Raw genomic sequence first — 14959 nt, forward strand, 5'->3', positions numbered from 1 at the left:
TACTGGGGTGCACCAGACCAGAGATGACAGCAATACTCCATATGTGGGCCGGCTTGAAGTATTGCCGTGCTCTATTAATGACGCCCAGCTTCTTCGAAGTCAATTTGGCTTTGCCCTCCAGATGGCCACGGAATTGGCAATCGCTCGAGATGTCGAGACCCAGCATTCCGATACTAGGCGAGACTTTAAGGGAAGTGTTGTCGACGAGCGGTGATACGACAAATGGGGATTTTTTGCGGTAAACGGGCAAACTTGAGTCTTCTGGGGATTAAATTGGACATGGTTAAATTAACCCCATTCCGCGACCTTCTCAACGGAGGACTCGATAGATGACACAAGTTTATCCCGGCACTGGTCGACGCTTTCCCGAGAGAGATCTGCATGGCTCGTGTATACGGCATCACCAGTGCTGTCGTCTGCGTAGCAATATATGTTGGAGGTATCCAACAATCATTGATATGCATAAGAAACAGCGTGGGAGATAGCACACAGCCTTGGGACACTCCAGCGTTCACGAGCTTCAGGTTCGAGCAATATCCATCGACAATGATCTGTATGCTGCACCCAGTGAGAAAACTGGAGGTCCACGTGCATAAGCTCTCGGGAAGCCGAAATGATGGTAGTTTTGAGAGGAGCGCCTTGTGCCATACACGATCAAAGGCCTTCGCTATATCCAGGCTAACTGCTAGGCCTTCCCCCTTGCTTTCAATAGCCGCCGCCCATCTATGTGTTAGGTATACCAGAAGATAGCAGATGGCGAAAGCCGTACTGTCGGTCGTTGATCAACTGGTGACCCTCTAGGTGTACCAAGAGCTGGCGGTAAATTATGCTCTCCATGATTTTGGAGAGAAGGCAGGTAATAGCAATAGGCCTGTAGATGCCGGATCCGTCATCTTTTTTTTTGGATCGGAGGGACAAGGTCTGACTTCCATGAGTCAGGGACTACGCTTTTTGAATAAGAGTGCCGGAATAAACGCGTTAGCACCGGCGTCAACTCAGCGGCACACCGTCTAAGCACGATTGGAGAAACGCGATCCGGCCCGCTAGACTTCCTGACCAATGAAACAGAGCCCGCCGAACAGTTTTCTGTCCGAACTGTACTTCTGGTCGGCGGTGTTTTTCCGTTGTCCTCAAGAGTCGAGTTGGAGGCAAAAAGAGCTCACAGTAGATCGACTTTCTCTTTTGCCGTATGGGCCAGGGTGTCATTCCTCATGTGCAACGGACGGCGGCAGGGACGGCTGGTTGAAATTACCAAGAGCAGGTTTCGACAACGATCAGAACTCGCGTGTTCCAGTCGGGTAACTGGAAAGCTGCTCGCCGATTAATCGCCGTGAAAGAATCTGAAGGCACGGTTATATTTCTTCTTAAGAACTTTGCAGTTCGGATCCTTTGAGCCCAGCGCTGCAACCCAAGTTTGATATGCCTGTTTTTTGCAGGGTTTGACTGACGCATAGAACCAGGGCTGTGATCTGCCACCGATTGGTACTACAGAGCTTGGTATAAAAATATCCATGCCCTGTAGTATCACATCGGCTACTGCGATCATCCGAAGGCAAACAAACTTGCCCCGAGGGTAGGATGCAAAAAAGGAACGCATCCTATCCTAATCTGCTGACTTGTAGTACCAAACGCGGCGGGTCGCTGGGGATCTGTGACGTGGGCGTCGGATAGGAACTACACTCCTGACCGGTCGGACGTTCCAAGCGGGGCGTCGACAGAGACTTGGTAACTATCAGGATGTGTAATCAACAGAAGATCCAATAAGGACGGCGTGTTGCTGTCCACATCCAGGAGCCGCGTTGGCGACTCAACCAATTGGGACAGACCATACGCCAATGCGAAACTATGCACAGATCGATTTGCGTAGTCTGTGGTACGTGATCCAAGCTATCCGGCATTGTGCTCGTTGAAATCACCCAAGACTACGATTTCAGCGCAGGGAATCTGTGCATGCAAGTCGTCAATTTCCGCTTGAACGCAGCAGCATATGAGATGATCGGTTTCTGCGTTACCACTATTGGACCTGTAGACACACGGATAGATGCGGACGCGGTCCTCTAAATCTACGCGGAGCCCGAGAGTAGACAGGTCCCTACCCTCAAAATTGCCAAGACGGCGACAGTAGATATCCTAACGTACACACATACCCCGGCATGAGGCAAAAATAATGCTCAATTTTGTACCCGGGGTGCGTTAAATATGACGTATCGCTAGGTCGAGATATCTGCGGCTCCGTAAGGAAACACAAGGCCGGCTGCGCCGTCTCAAGGTGGTGGTGGACGGCGTTTAAATTGGAGTGAATTCCCCTGAGTGTACAAAAGTCCACATAAGGCGTGAAGCGGGGTGCCTTGGTGTTGCTGCCCTGTTTGTCCTTTGACATGCGCGGTATTGTGCCCTCCCCAGAATACGAGTGCTTACCACACTAGCCCGGACGAGTCTGGCCCGATTGTGCTGACGTCAAAAGACGGTAGCGTGACTCTCCCACTTTTAAAAAGCCCGTAGTCGCCTCTTACGACACCCTTGGGCCTGGGACTCCCCTCACAGTCCAGTTTATAGACACCCGCATCTTGCAGTGGAATATATTACACTTTAACTGTCACAAGAATTGCTGGATCTTCTTTTGTGTTGAAGTTCGTTTTAGGATCCAGATAATTCTGTCTGTAATACCCTTTACTTAATGGCAGGTAGGCTGGTTGACTGTTACTGTTAGCGCCTGGCGACAACTATGACAAATACTATATTGACTCTCTCGAAGTCTCAGCAGATAAAATCATCTGCAGATCTGGAAATGGTTTGAAACATTGCGGTCGGGTAACCTAAAATAATAATGAAAATGTTATATTTTCGCAAAATCTAATGTATAAACAGTTACAATTACTCGCGTATAAATCTTATAAAAAGTGTTTTATTTAAATTAAATCAGAGTGTTAAATGGTCGATTTATTTACCTCTCAATATCAAAAATTCAAACATCAACACCAATTAACTCTTCAATTACTACACGAAAAGTATTTGAAATAAATGTAATACTTATTTGCAATTAATACACAAATAAAATTTGAAAACAAAATTTTATGAACAATGCGGGACTCGAACCCACGACCTTTCGCGTTCCGTGCGAGCGCTCCCCCAACTGAGCTAACCGGTCCAGTGACTTATCGTCATAAAATCTTCGAGTGACGTATCGTCATAAAATCTTCTATGCTTTTGTTATGGCTTCATCTACACTCTACAGGATCTCCTTTACAGTTGGTAACCTGCTCAATCCCAATATATGCATATTAGGAAATCGACTTGAAATGTCGCACTTTCAAATCTAATCAATTTGTTTTGTTTTTAAAGTAATTCAGATTTGATGAAATCACTTCTAGGATGTATATGCAAATAAAATTAGAAAACAAAATTTTCTTTCACTTTAAAAACATAACAAATAATTGTTCATTCGCAATTGTCATAAATTTCTTGTTTCCTATTGGTGAACGAATTAGACTTTTCAATGCTAGAGGAGAGGAGAGAATGCTGCGTGTGTGTGTGTGTGTATTACGTGGTGCGGCACGAGGTCGTCGTAGCCGCGCGTGGAGCCGACGGCGCAGGCGGCAGCGGCCACAAGCGCAGCGGTTGGCAGCAGGTCGAACACGGAGCGCCGCGTCACGGGGCTGGGGTTGTCATGCGTGAGGTCCAACAGCGCGGCGTGAGCGACGCCGGCCCGCGCCGCTCGCGCCACGCCGGCCCGCGCCGCTCGCGCCCCGCCCGCCGGCGCTCGGAACGCACCTACGGCCCGCCCGCCGTACCGCCACACGAGGCGGCCTTGCTCGTGCGCGTCCCACGCGCTCTGAGCCTCTACACGCGACACACAAACGAATTGTTAAGTAGGTACTATATCAAGGAGTTCTTATCCGCATATAATAACTCATTGTTCTATGGTTGGCCGTCAAGCTAAAGAACTACTGGTATGGCGACGTCAAAGTGCTTTTGTGCCTGTTTGATATTCGCCATTTTGGCGCTGTTGGCCATGTAGCGAGAGTGTGTGGAACTAAAACTAGTGATGCCAACCGCAGCTAACAAACATCGATAGAAAAACTATTTACAAAAAAAATGTGTACTTTATTACGTTGATTCTTATAAATCGGACGGAAAACGAATGAAATTAATTCAAAATGTAAAAATACTTCAGAGAATTGTACGTTCCTTCGCAGCCATATTTTGTATTATACGTCAAAATTAATTCTCTGGCCGCTCGCGAGTGGCGCTTCAAATATGCACAAAAAATTGCTATCAAATATATGGAACAACCTGTCCAGTGGTAGATATTTATACAGGTCAGTATAAAGAACAGAAAATGATTGAACAAATTTTAAATATTGACGCGGACGATAAGACAATCGGATAGACAGATTAGAGAATGAAGTAAAGTAAGAACAGTCGGCCTTCGGCCCAAGATTTTATATCAAGTAAAATAATGTAATATATTATAAAAGATAGTAAAAGAGCATATACGTATTAAAAGAAGAAGAATATTTTATTGTAAAACGATCCCGCGTTACAGTACACACACCGTCCGGCTTCTAGTTATGAGGTAACAGTATCGTGTCAACTGTATATAAAGTTATTATAATTTAATGAAATATGTTGACTGGCTGGGAAAAATGGCGAATGATCGTAGAGCGAATAATATTTACTCCATAAGATGTCACTTTGTAATCTTTGAAGTTGATAGCTAGGATCAAAAGTTATTGAATCATTACTTACTGAATATTTATTTGGAGTCTACAGTCCCCGATCTGTTTCTTGCTATTTTTGTTTGTGAGTGGCCATTTTGAAATCATGACATAAGCAAAATGATTAACAAATTTAGGAAAACTTTTTAATATTATACACAACCTCCATACAAAATTATATTAACAAGTAGTGGTATATATTATGTTAGAAAACAAGTGATGGATGAGCATTATACATAATTTTATTTATTTATTAAACAGAACATACGGTCAAACGAATAATTCACAATATATATTTATATAGTAATACCGTAGCAAGTTCTTCAAAAAATTGTCTAAAAAAGGTATTTCAAACTGAAATTGGCTGGATTAGAAGCTCCCATTCAAAATAAACTGCTTCAGACTTGAGAAGAACGGGCGCAAAAACTCAGCGCGGGCTTTTTTTATAAAAATGTGGATGAGAATGTTATATCGTACATTAAACATTTATAATTAAAAAAACCTGAGGGTGTCCGCTCGTAATACTTTTGTTTTGTACATTTTCTGGGATAATATTGTAAAAGCATATACATCGCCCAATAAAAGACTTAGATACGTAAGATAGTTTGAAATAGTATTGATTACAGTAGGCGATTGGCGACGAAGTTCGAAAGCGAACAGTTGGTTAAAACGTCGTATAGTGGACAAGATAGTAGGTTTTTGACAAGATTATAGCCGTCATCTGTCAATCTATTAATGACTGCATGTTTCATACAATCGAGTGAATCGCTTTTTTCTTAGAGAGGCTGTTAGATGGGCTAGGCTGGATTTTTGCTGGATTACATTTGAAGTTCTCCGCAGGTTTGGCACACACAGCGGCTGTCAACCATTGGACTACAGTTAATAAATACAATAATGTGATATTTACAAACAACGGTAATTCTCAATAGGGTTTATGCATGATTTTTAAAAATCGTTGAGATCTTCAATAACAATAAAAACAATGGATATAGTAATTTCAGACAATTCTATTGTAGCAAATGTAATATTTTGCTATTGTTTACTCAATGAGGTAATGCATATTCTTAACTGCATTTTTAGATAAAATTATATTTTGATAAATTATGTTTTGTTTTACAAATTTTAAAATATAATTAATTATAACATACACAGCAGAATTAAAATCAGGGTTTAAAACAAAACAAACACGCATCTTCAAATGGCATCATAAACGCGTCTATTTTTAGAAGATTATCTGATTGCGTTTTAAGAAATCCACTTTCAGTAGTTGTAAATAATAATTATAGGTATCATTTAATAATAAAAAAAAACAAGATAAAATTTAATGTATATACGCTTATCACCGAAAATAATATCTAGCAACCATACCAGTGATTATGTTGACAGTTGTGTTTATATGGAATTTGACGTCACTTTCGATATTTTATATTTCATGAGTATTTATTAGATTTGTTTAATTAATATTTATTATTCAGCGAAAATTTAATAAGAAAAAATAATGATTAAAAAAAATAATTGAAATAATTATATGTTACAAGCATACACCCTATTTACATTTACATATTAGTACTTTCCGTGTGAGAGTGTGTAACAGGTGTACACGCGCGTGTGTGTGTGTGTGTGTGTGTGGAACGCGCCGGCAGTTACCTCTGATGAGTGACGTGATGCCGAGCCGGTTAACGAAGATATTGTCGAGACGGTCGCAGTTGGTGAACAGCTCAGCCACCACGTACAGGTCCGGCTTGACCCGCCGGCCACACTGCAGCAGGTGCTCCGCCACCTGGCCGACACGTGACGTCACTCGCCAGTGCGCTCTCAAATACACACAGACAGCAACAATAAACAATGCAGCACGCTCCACAACCCGTCTCTCTCATAGTGAGATCAGAGCTACAAGTTTTTTTTTCATGCAAATAAGGGACGAGACGAGCAGGACTTTCAGCTGATGGTACTTGATACGCCCTGCCCATTACAACGCAGTGCCTACAACTGCGGTCGTCACCTTGAGACATAAGATATTAAGTCTCATGCGCCCTTGAGACAGAAACACAGTAATGCTTACACATTACTGCTTCACGGCAGAAATAGGCACCGTTGTAGTACCCGGCATCCTGTGCAAAGGAGCCTTCCACTGGTAACTAAATTCGGCAATAGCGGAACATTTACCCTCGATCTAAAATCCAAAATTGAGTTCTTACTTCTCACCAGAACATTGCTCATCTTTGTAGTTTGTAACTTTTGGTACCTACAGAAGAAGATAAGTTTGGACATGCAGAAAATATAACTCTTGGAATATTTTTTTGAACACCCGACGTAACGTCATAGGTTTTACTCATGACCACATAATATGACAACTTTTTGTTACCATTTTACTAGGAATAGTTTCCTCCTTGCGTTTATTATTTACAAATGTCCAATATTGTTTGATAATATTTTTAGGAATGTAATTTTCAATACCGCTCAAATAGTTGTTGCAACAGATTTCGATTAGATAATGGACTCCAGCTTAGGGCAACAGTAAAACAAATAGGTACAATTCACTTAAAATGTTACTCAGAGGTTTTTTACACACACAGTTGTGAATTCGATTTAGAGCTATTATCTATCAGTCTCAAGGCAACACAAACTTTGTACCAAAAAACTGTCATGCTATGTGTGTAAAAATATTTAATAAATTAACAAAAGAAATAAGAGAGGAGACAGTGTTAGATATATTTAAGTTTAAATTATTAACACTAATAAAAAATATTGTTTTTACCCAATAAACGAATATTATCAAACGAAATGGTAACTAGCACTAATACTATTTTTACCAAGAATATTATATTTTAGGTAATTACTTTCACCACATTATCTCTTAGCATTTCAATAATTATTGTAATTGTGTATTGTAGGGTCTTTTATTTGGTCAAATTAAATGTAGCTGTAATTATTGATTGTGTCAGGTTTATAACCACAAGAATATTTGCATGTCTGTCAATACTAAACATGTGCCTGCTCTTTAATTTGTATCAACTTTACTTGTGAATGTTTCGGGCAAATAAAGAACTTTGACTTTGACTTTGAACGCAGCACAGGCGATTTGAAAATTTAAATGTAACACTCACGTGCAGCGGCGTGGAGTGGCAGTTGTCGAGTCGAAGGCCGTCGAACACGCGTGCCGTCAGCTCTACGTAGCGCCGCATATGCTCCCACAGGAACGGACTGTCCTCCGGCGCCGCGCCGTACCTGCGATACCCAAAATGTTAGTGAACGCCAGCAGTCGGACGCTCACGGCTCAAGGCCACGACGGGCGCAGCTCACCGCAACTTGACGCTGTCGCCCCACGCGATGAGCTCTCGCCGCAAGTAAACGCGGCCGTCCTCCTCACGCGCCGCAAAGTCGCGCAACGGGTCAGCGTTCATCACCCAACCGTTGTGGGCCATCACCTCGCATCCTGCGGAGACCCCACATATTATTATACTCGTGTACCATCTTATGCTGGAGTGTCTAATAGAACCTGCACCTCGAGAGATAGAGTCGGAGACGGTATGTTTCGAGTCGATCGCACTTTAGATAAGAGGAGTTTTACAAACCAATCGTATAGTATAGTATCTTCAAAATTTGTCAGAGTAATACCAATAATGACTACCAAGATAATGGTTTACAGTTAATCATAGCTCTATTTGATCCCACGATACAATCTCCGACTAGTGTGGCGATTCAATGACAATCACAATGTAGTCATATATTTTATAAGCTTGTAAAATATTTAAACTTTATGTAATTTAATGACAATGCATTTGTAAAAAGATCAAATTATTCTTATCTAAAATTATTATTTATTCTAATCCAGTGTACATAACAAAATTCCGTAATAAATTGCTCCATTATAGAAATACAGTAAAAAAACTAGTGCAATTCGGCATCCGATGACCAAATCATACTTTCTCCCCTAAGTATTCAAAGTATTCAACAAAATCAATGTAAACTTTAATTATATTATTATTTACTGTAATTATAAATGTAAAATTCTTGCTGGTATCTTTAAAATGTAGTTATTATATTATAGTACTAATTCTATACTTAGTATTAATGTAATAGATTATAAGATAGCGTAACTCTCTAGTAATTTTAAAAACTAATTAGAATCTTACATGTGAAAACTAGTTAATGGCTTTTTGTTACACAAATAGATGTCAACATAGTTATAAATAGCTGTAAGTTTTCTAAATAAATAAATAAAACAGTTCGGCGAGCTCATGTTTGCTTGGTCGTAAAGAAGTCTTACGGCATTATTCCCATCGTGCTCAGGTGCGCCCCTGAGTTGACGCCTGTGCTACCGTGATTATTCCATCACTCATACTCATAAGACACTGACTCATAGATATTAAGTCAGCCCTTGTCCCATAGATATTACCTTCCTGCTCTCCAAAATCATGGAAAGCATAATTAACCGCCAGCTCTTGGTATACCTAGTCACCAGTTCATCAATGACCGACAGTACGGCTTTGGCCATGGTCGGTCGATAGCAAGAGTGGCAGTTATTCTGGAGTTAGCTAATTATTCTTTTAATCGTGTTTGACAGAAGGCTTTTACTTTAAATTTAAATCATTCTGAACTTTTCTATTCTTAGAAAATAATATTATGGATTGTCCCTGGTTGTTGCAATGTATAAATATAAAAATAATAGAGATGGTTTTGTTCGTGTGAGTAAATTTTACAATAAAATTTTCACCACGATTTTAGTGTAGACATAGATTGCTGACACTTTTACAAAGTTTAAACAACAAATTAAACAAATTTTATTGAAATTGCCACAAAGTTTGTAGGATCTCTTAAAGTATATTTATATGTTTGTTATTTTTTTATATTATGTTTGTAACATTAATCATCTGTACGCTATTAAACTTGTTAATTAGGTCTGAGATCTGTAAATTAATTTATCTACACCCATGCTTTTAATCCTCTATTAAAGATTCTAGAACAGTTAACAGCTTATTGCCAACATTAAAACACCCAAAGTCATCATAACTACTACATCATCCAAATGAGTGTTGTAATGAAATTCATTACAATATTATATCATCCGTTTTCATAATAACACTTCTTTGGATGATATTAATGTTAGCAGTAAGCTTACCGTTTCAGAATCTTTTATAGAGGACTAGCTGACCCGGCAAACATTGTTTTTCCATATAATTTTTTTTTAATTACACCGTTTCTTGGATATTGCTTTATTTTTATAAAATAAACGTAGCCTAAGTTACTCCTTATTACATCAGCTACCTGCCAATAAAAGTCGCCGGATTAGCCGGAACAAACAGAGAGACAGACCGACAGACAAAAATTGTATAAAATGTTATTTTGGTGTATATACGGTATATGTATTCATAATATACATTTAGTAAAAAACTTTTATTTCAATATTACAAACAGACACTCCAATTTTATTTAAATGTATAGATAATTCACACAATATTTTTATAAATTATAGCCTATATGTTATTCTGGTGTGTAAGCTATATTAATGCAAAGTTTTATCAAAATCCATTCAGTAGTACTTGCGTTAAAGAAGTTTAAACCTACATCCAGTCATACAAACATTCACATTTATAATATTAGTAGGATTCATATTATGGTTGTAGACTAAAGTCTTGTATGCAACTGCTGATAATTAGGTATTAAAACACTCATGTGATACTATTATCATAAACCCACATTCGTGTTTTAATACAGGGGGTATTACACAACAGTTGCATAAATAACTATTAGTAATTAATTTGGTCTGTTTCTGAATAAATAAATAATATAATATAATATTGACACACTTTTTACACAAATTATCTTGCCCCAAGTTAAGCATATATAGCCTGTGTTATGGGTTACAAGACAATGATATATTTAATACAATAAAGTTACTTAAACATACATAAATTCATATAAACATACATAAATACAATTAAACATCGATGACTCGGAAACAAACATCCATATTCATCACATAAATGCACCTACCGGGATTCGAACCCTGGACCTCTAGCTTTGTAGGTAGGATCGCTAACTACTCGGCTTTACAGGTTGTCAGGAATTAGATCGGCTCCTAGCCGTTTGTATGATTATAATTGACTGTTCGCTATTAAACTTGTAAATTAGGTCAGGGATCAATAAATTAATTTATCTACACCCATGCTTTTAATCCTCTTTTAAAGATTCTAAAACAGCTTATTGCCAATATTAAAACACCCAATGTCCTAATAACCATAACATCATCTGAACGAGTGGTGTAATGAAATTCAGAACAACATTATATCATCCGTTTTCATAATAATACTCCTTTGGATGATATTATGGTTACTAGCACTGGCATTTTTAATGTTAGCAGTAAGCTAAGTGTTTCAGAATCTTTTATAGAGGATTCATATTATGGTCGTAGATAAAAGTCTTGTATGGAACTGTTGATAATTAGGTATTAAAACACTCATATGATACTATTATCATAAACCCACATTCGTGTTTTAATACCCTTTATTACACAACAGTTGCATAAATAACAATAAGTAATTCATTTGTGAGATGGTCTGTTTCTGAATAAATAAATAAATAATATAATATTGACACTCTTTTTACACAAATTATCTTGCCCCAATTAAGCATATATAGCCTGTGTTATGGGTTACAAGACAATGATATATTTAATACAATATACTTACTTAAACATACATAAATTCATATAAACATTCAAATAAACATACATAAATACATTTAAACATCGATGACTCGGAAACAAACATCCATATTCATCATATAAATGCTTGCACCTACCGGGATTCGAACCCTGGACCTCTAGCTATGTAGGTAGGATCGCTAACCACTCGGCTATACATGTCGTCAAATAAATAGATAGATAAAATGTATAACTTTGAATTGTAAGAGTAATTAATTAGTAAATAATTGAGTAGGATCAAAACTGACCCTGGTCCCCGTAGATAAAGTCCTCGTAGTGGCGCAGATCAGGCAGCTCCGGCAGCGTGAAGTATCGCGCCACTAGAGGCCGCTCGCTGCTCACCTCACTCACGCGCGGCCCATCCGTCTGCAGGCGCTCGTATCTACCACGCAGTTTAACTATCTTAATATATTCTTTTGTGCGTCTTTTGTAACCTAACTCCTCCTAAATGGCTGGACCGATTTTCTCTTTTCTGTCTGTGTGTCTTCAGGTGGATTCGAAATGGTTTAGATTCACAATTGAACTACCTCCTAAGCGTCTGGACCGATTTTGATTATTTTTTGTGTGTTCCAGTGAATTTGAAATTGGTTTCGATTCTCAATTCCGTCCATATAATATAATTCTCCTGCTCATGTGTATGTTAGTGAACTTCTCCTAACGGCTGGACCGATTTTATAATTTAAGACGTGTGTACAGGACAACGTCTGTCGGGTCCACTAGTACATTTTAAATACGGATTGCATTGACTCACAGATGTACATACCGGTGCTTGGACAGAAGAAAAGAAAGAAGGCCCCTATTTCTGCCGTAAAACAGTAATGTGTAAATATTACTGTGTTTCGGTCTGAACGGCGCCGTATCTAGTGAAACTACTGGGCAAATGAGACTTAACACCTTATGTCTCAAGGTGACGAGCGCAATTGTAGTGCCACTCAGAATTTTTGGGATTTTCAAGAATCCTGAGCGGCACTGCATGGAAATGAGCAAGGCGTATCAATGACCATTGGCTGAACGTCCTGCTCGTCTTGTCCCTTATTTTTATAAAAAAAAACGACGCCCGATGATCGATCAACAGGCTAGAATTCAACAACAATAGAAATCCGACCTATACAGCTTGAGAAAGGATTGGTAAGTTCACTGAAGAAAAGGCCTGCTGCGCGCATTCAAGTTAAAGAGGAGCGGTATTGCGCTAGCCATCCTAGTGACGAGCCTGAGGGCTGACTAGAAATGTCAAGTCTGCGCTTTCAGTTTCTCCAGTCTTCGGCCAGCAATATTCAGTAAGACAGTTATTTTTAATTATTCTGTATTTTGAGTATTGTGAGAATATCGTGTAGCTGGTTAGCGTGCAATGGATTCAGTTAGGCTGTGATTACCGAACTGCTAAATCGGATAGCATACAAGGATCACCAAAACCACCAAGGTTCGAATTATGAGGTGTCTTGTGTTTCCAATCTTCCTCTACGGGGCTGAAACCTGGTCCCCTAGACTTCAAGACCGCCGCAAAATTGATGCCTTAGAGATGTGGTGTTGGAGACGACTCCTGAAGATCCCTTGGACGGCTTTCCTAACCAACAATTCCATCTTAAAAGAACTGAAGATAAAAGAAAGGCTATCGTCGACTGTGCAATTACGAATTCTGAAGTTCTTTGGTCACATCTCCAGAAATGAAGGATCGATTGAGCGGTTGATAGTGCAGGGGAAGGTGGAGGGGAAAAGAGCGAGAGGACGCTCACCCACACGATGGACGGACCTTATCAAAACAGTGACCCAGACACCTATTGTGGAGTGCTCCCATAATGCTGCAAACCGTCAAAAGTGGAGGAGCATCGCGAGGGAGGCAATGCGACCCATAACTGTGGAGACCAACGGCGACTAATGTTGCGTCATCTTGGCAACCACGACCACTCTGACAAGAGTGAACGATTGAGAAGAAGAAATCGGATAGCAGTTGGCGATTCGATTGGCCTGTTTAAAGACAGTAGACCAGACCCAGGGATAAGTATCAGTTGCCGATCCCATTAGCCTGTCTGAGGACAGTAGACCAGAACCAGAGATCAGTATCAGCTGTCGATTCCTTCGTCCTGTCTGAAGACAGGACTAGAACTAGAAATCAGTATCAGTTGCCGATTCCTTCCATCTGTCTGAGAACAGTAGACCAGAACCAGAGATCAGTATTAGTTGCCGATTCCATTAGCCTGTCTGAGGACAGTAGACCAGAACCTGAGATCAGTACCAGTTGTCGATTCCATTAGCCTGTCTGAGGACAGTAGACCAGAACCTGAGATCAGTACCAGTTGCCGATTCCATTAGCCTATCTGAGGACAGTAGACCAGAACCAGATATCAGTATCAGTTGTCGATTCCTTCAGCCTGTCTGAGGACAGTAGACCAGAACCAGATATCAGTATCAGTTGTCGATTCCTTCAGCCTGTCTGAGGACAGTAGACCAGAACCAGATATCAGTATCAGTTGTCGATTCCTTCGTCCTGTCTGAAGACAGGACTAGAACTAGAAATCAGTATCAGTTGCCGATTCCTTCGGCCTGTCTGAGGACAGTAGACCAGAACCAGAGATCAGTATCAGTTGCCGATTCCATTAGTCTGTCTGAGGACAGTAGGCCAGAACCAGAGATCAGTATCGGTTGCCGATTCCATTAGCCTGTCTGAGGACAGTAGATCAGAACCAGAGATCAGTATCAGTTGTCGATTCTATCAGTTTCATTTTAAAAGCGTTTCACAAGTAAATAACGTTGTTTATACCTCATGCCCGCCAGACAGTTGTCGACTGCGGCACGCAGGTGGTCACGCACGGTGTCCTCCGCGTGCTCATTGAGCTGGGTCAGTCGCTGGCGGAAGGCCGCCGCGCACGCTTTCACGCGGCTCGCTTCGTCCTCCCACTCCGACCTGGGTGTGCACCAACACATACATGTTAAATAAGTGTATGTCTCTATGTGAGTAATGTTTAAATTCAAATATTTTTATTCAAAATAGGATCTGACATCACTTATTGTAAGTTATGACTAAAAATTTTTGTTAATACACCTCTTATGCAAACCTTTACCTTTAATATTAATAAAATACTATTATTTGTATCTGCTACCTATTGATACGTTTTAAGTCAGTGCCAAGCCCTAAACAAAATAAAACTTAATATTATAAACAGCTTACTTACTGTAATTATTTAGGTTGTCTAGCTACGCGTATCTGTCCGCTTGGGTTGTTTTGTTCTAGACGAAGCTATCCCGCTTAAAGTAACGCGTGGCGAGTGTAGGTACCTTTATTACATTTGGCTTGGCACCGACTTAAAATCTATCAATATGTAGCACATACTAATAATAGTATTTTATTAATATTCAAGGTAAAGGTTTGCATAAGAGGTGTATTAACTAAAATTCTTAGTTATTTTATACTTTTCAGTTTTTGAAGTCGGTATTTTTAAACGAAGTTTTTTTTATTTTTTACGTTTTAGTTTCAGTTAATAATAACATATAATCAACCCGAATGGAAACTCCAAAAAAAAGCTGTACACAGAAAACA

At 39.7% G+C, this 14959-nt stretch overlaps 1 protein-coding gene across 2 annotated transcripts in view; it reads right to left on the minus strand.

Annotated features, from left to right (window-relative positions):
- Nucleotides 1-14959, minus strand: part of LOC126967758 (glycogen debranching enzyme) — a 50669-nt gene that overhangs the window by 16718 nt on the left and 18992 nt on the right. For both annotated transcript variants that reach the window (XM_050812436.1, XM_050812445.1), the window contains exons 10-15: nt 14183-14326; nt 11673-11806; nt 8022-8154; nt 7826-7946; nt 6366-6498; nt 3545-3840 (exon numbers count right to left, since the gene is read on the minus strand). In XM_050812436.1, the coding sequence (XP_050668393.1) occupies nt 3545-3840; nt 6366-6498; nt 7826-7946; nt 8022-8154; nt 11673-11806; nt 14183-14326 (961 nt within the window). The remainder of the gene's footprint in view (nt 1-3544; nt 3841-6365; nt 6499-7825; nt 7947-8021; nt 8155-11672; nt 11807-14182; nt 14327-14959) is intronic.

Source organism: Leptidea sinapis, chromosome 1 (assembly GCF_905404315.1).
Source record: "Leptidea sinapis chromosome 1, ilLepSina1.1, whole genome shotgun sequence".
Classification (NCBI taxonomy): Eukaryota; Metazoa; Arthropoda; class Insecta; order Lepidoptera; family Pieridae; genus Leptidea; species Leptidea sinapis.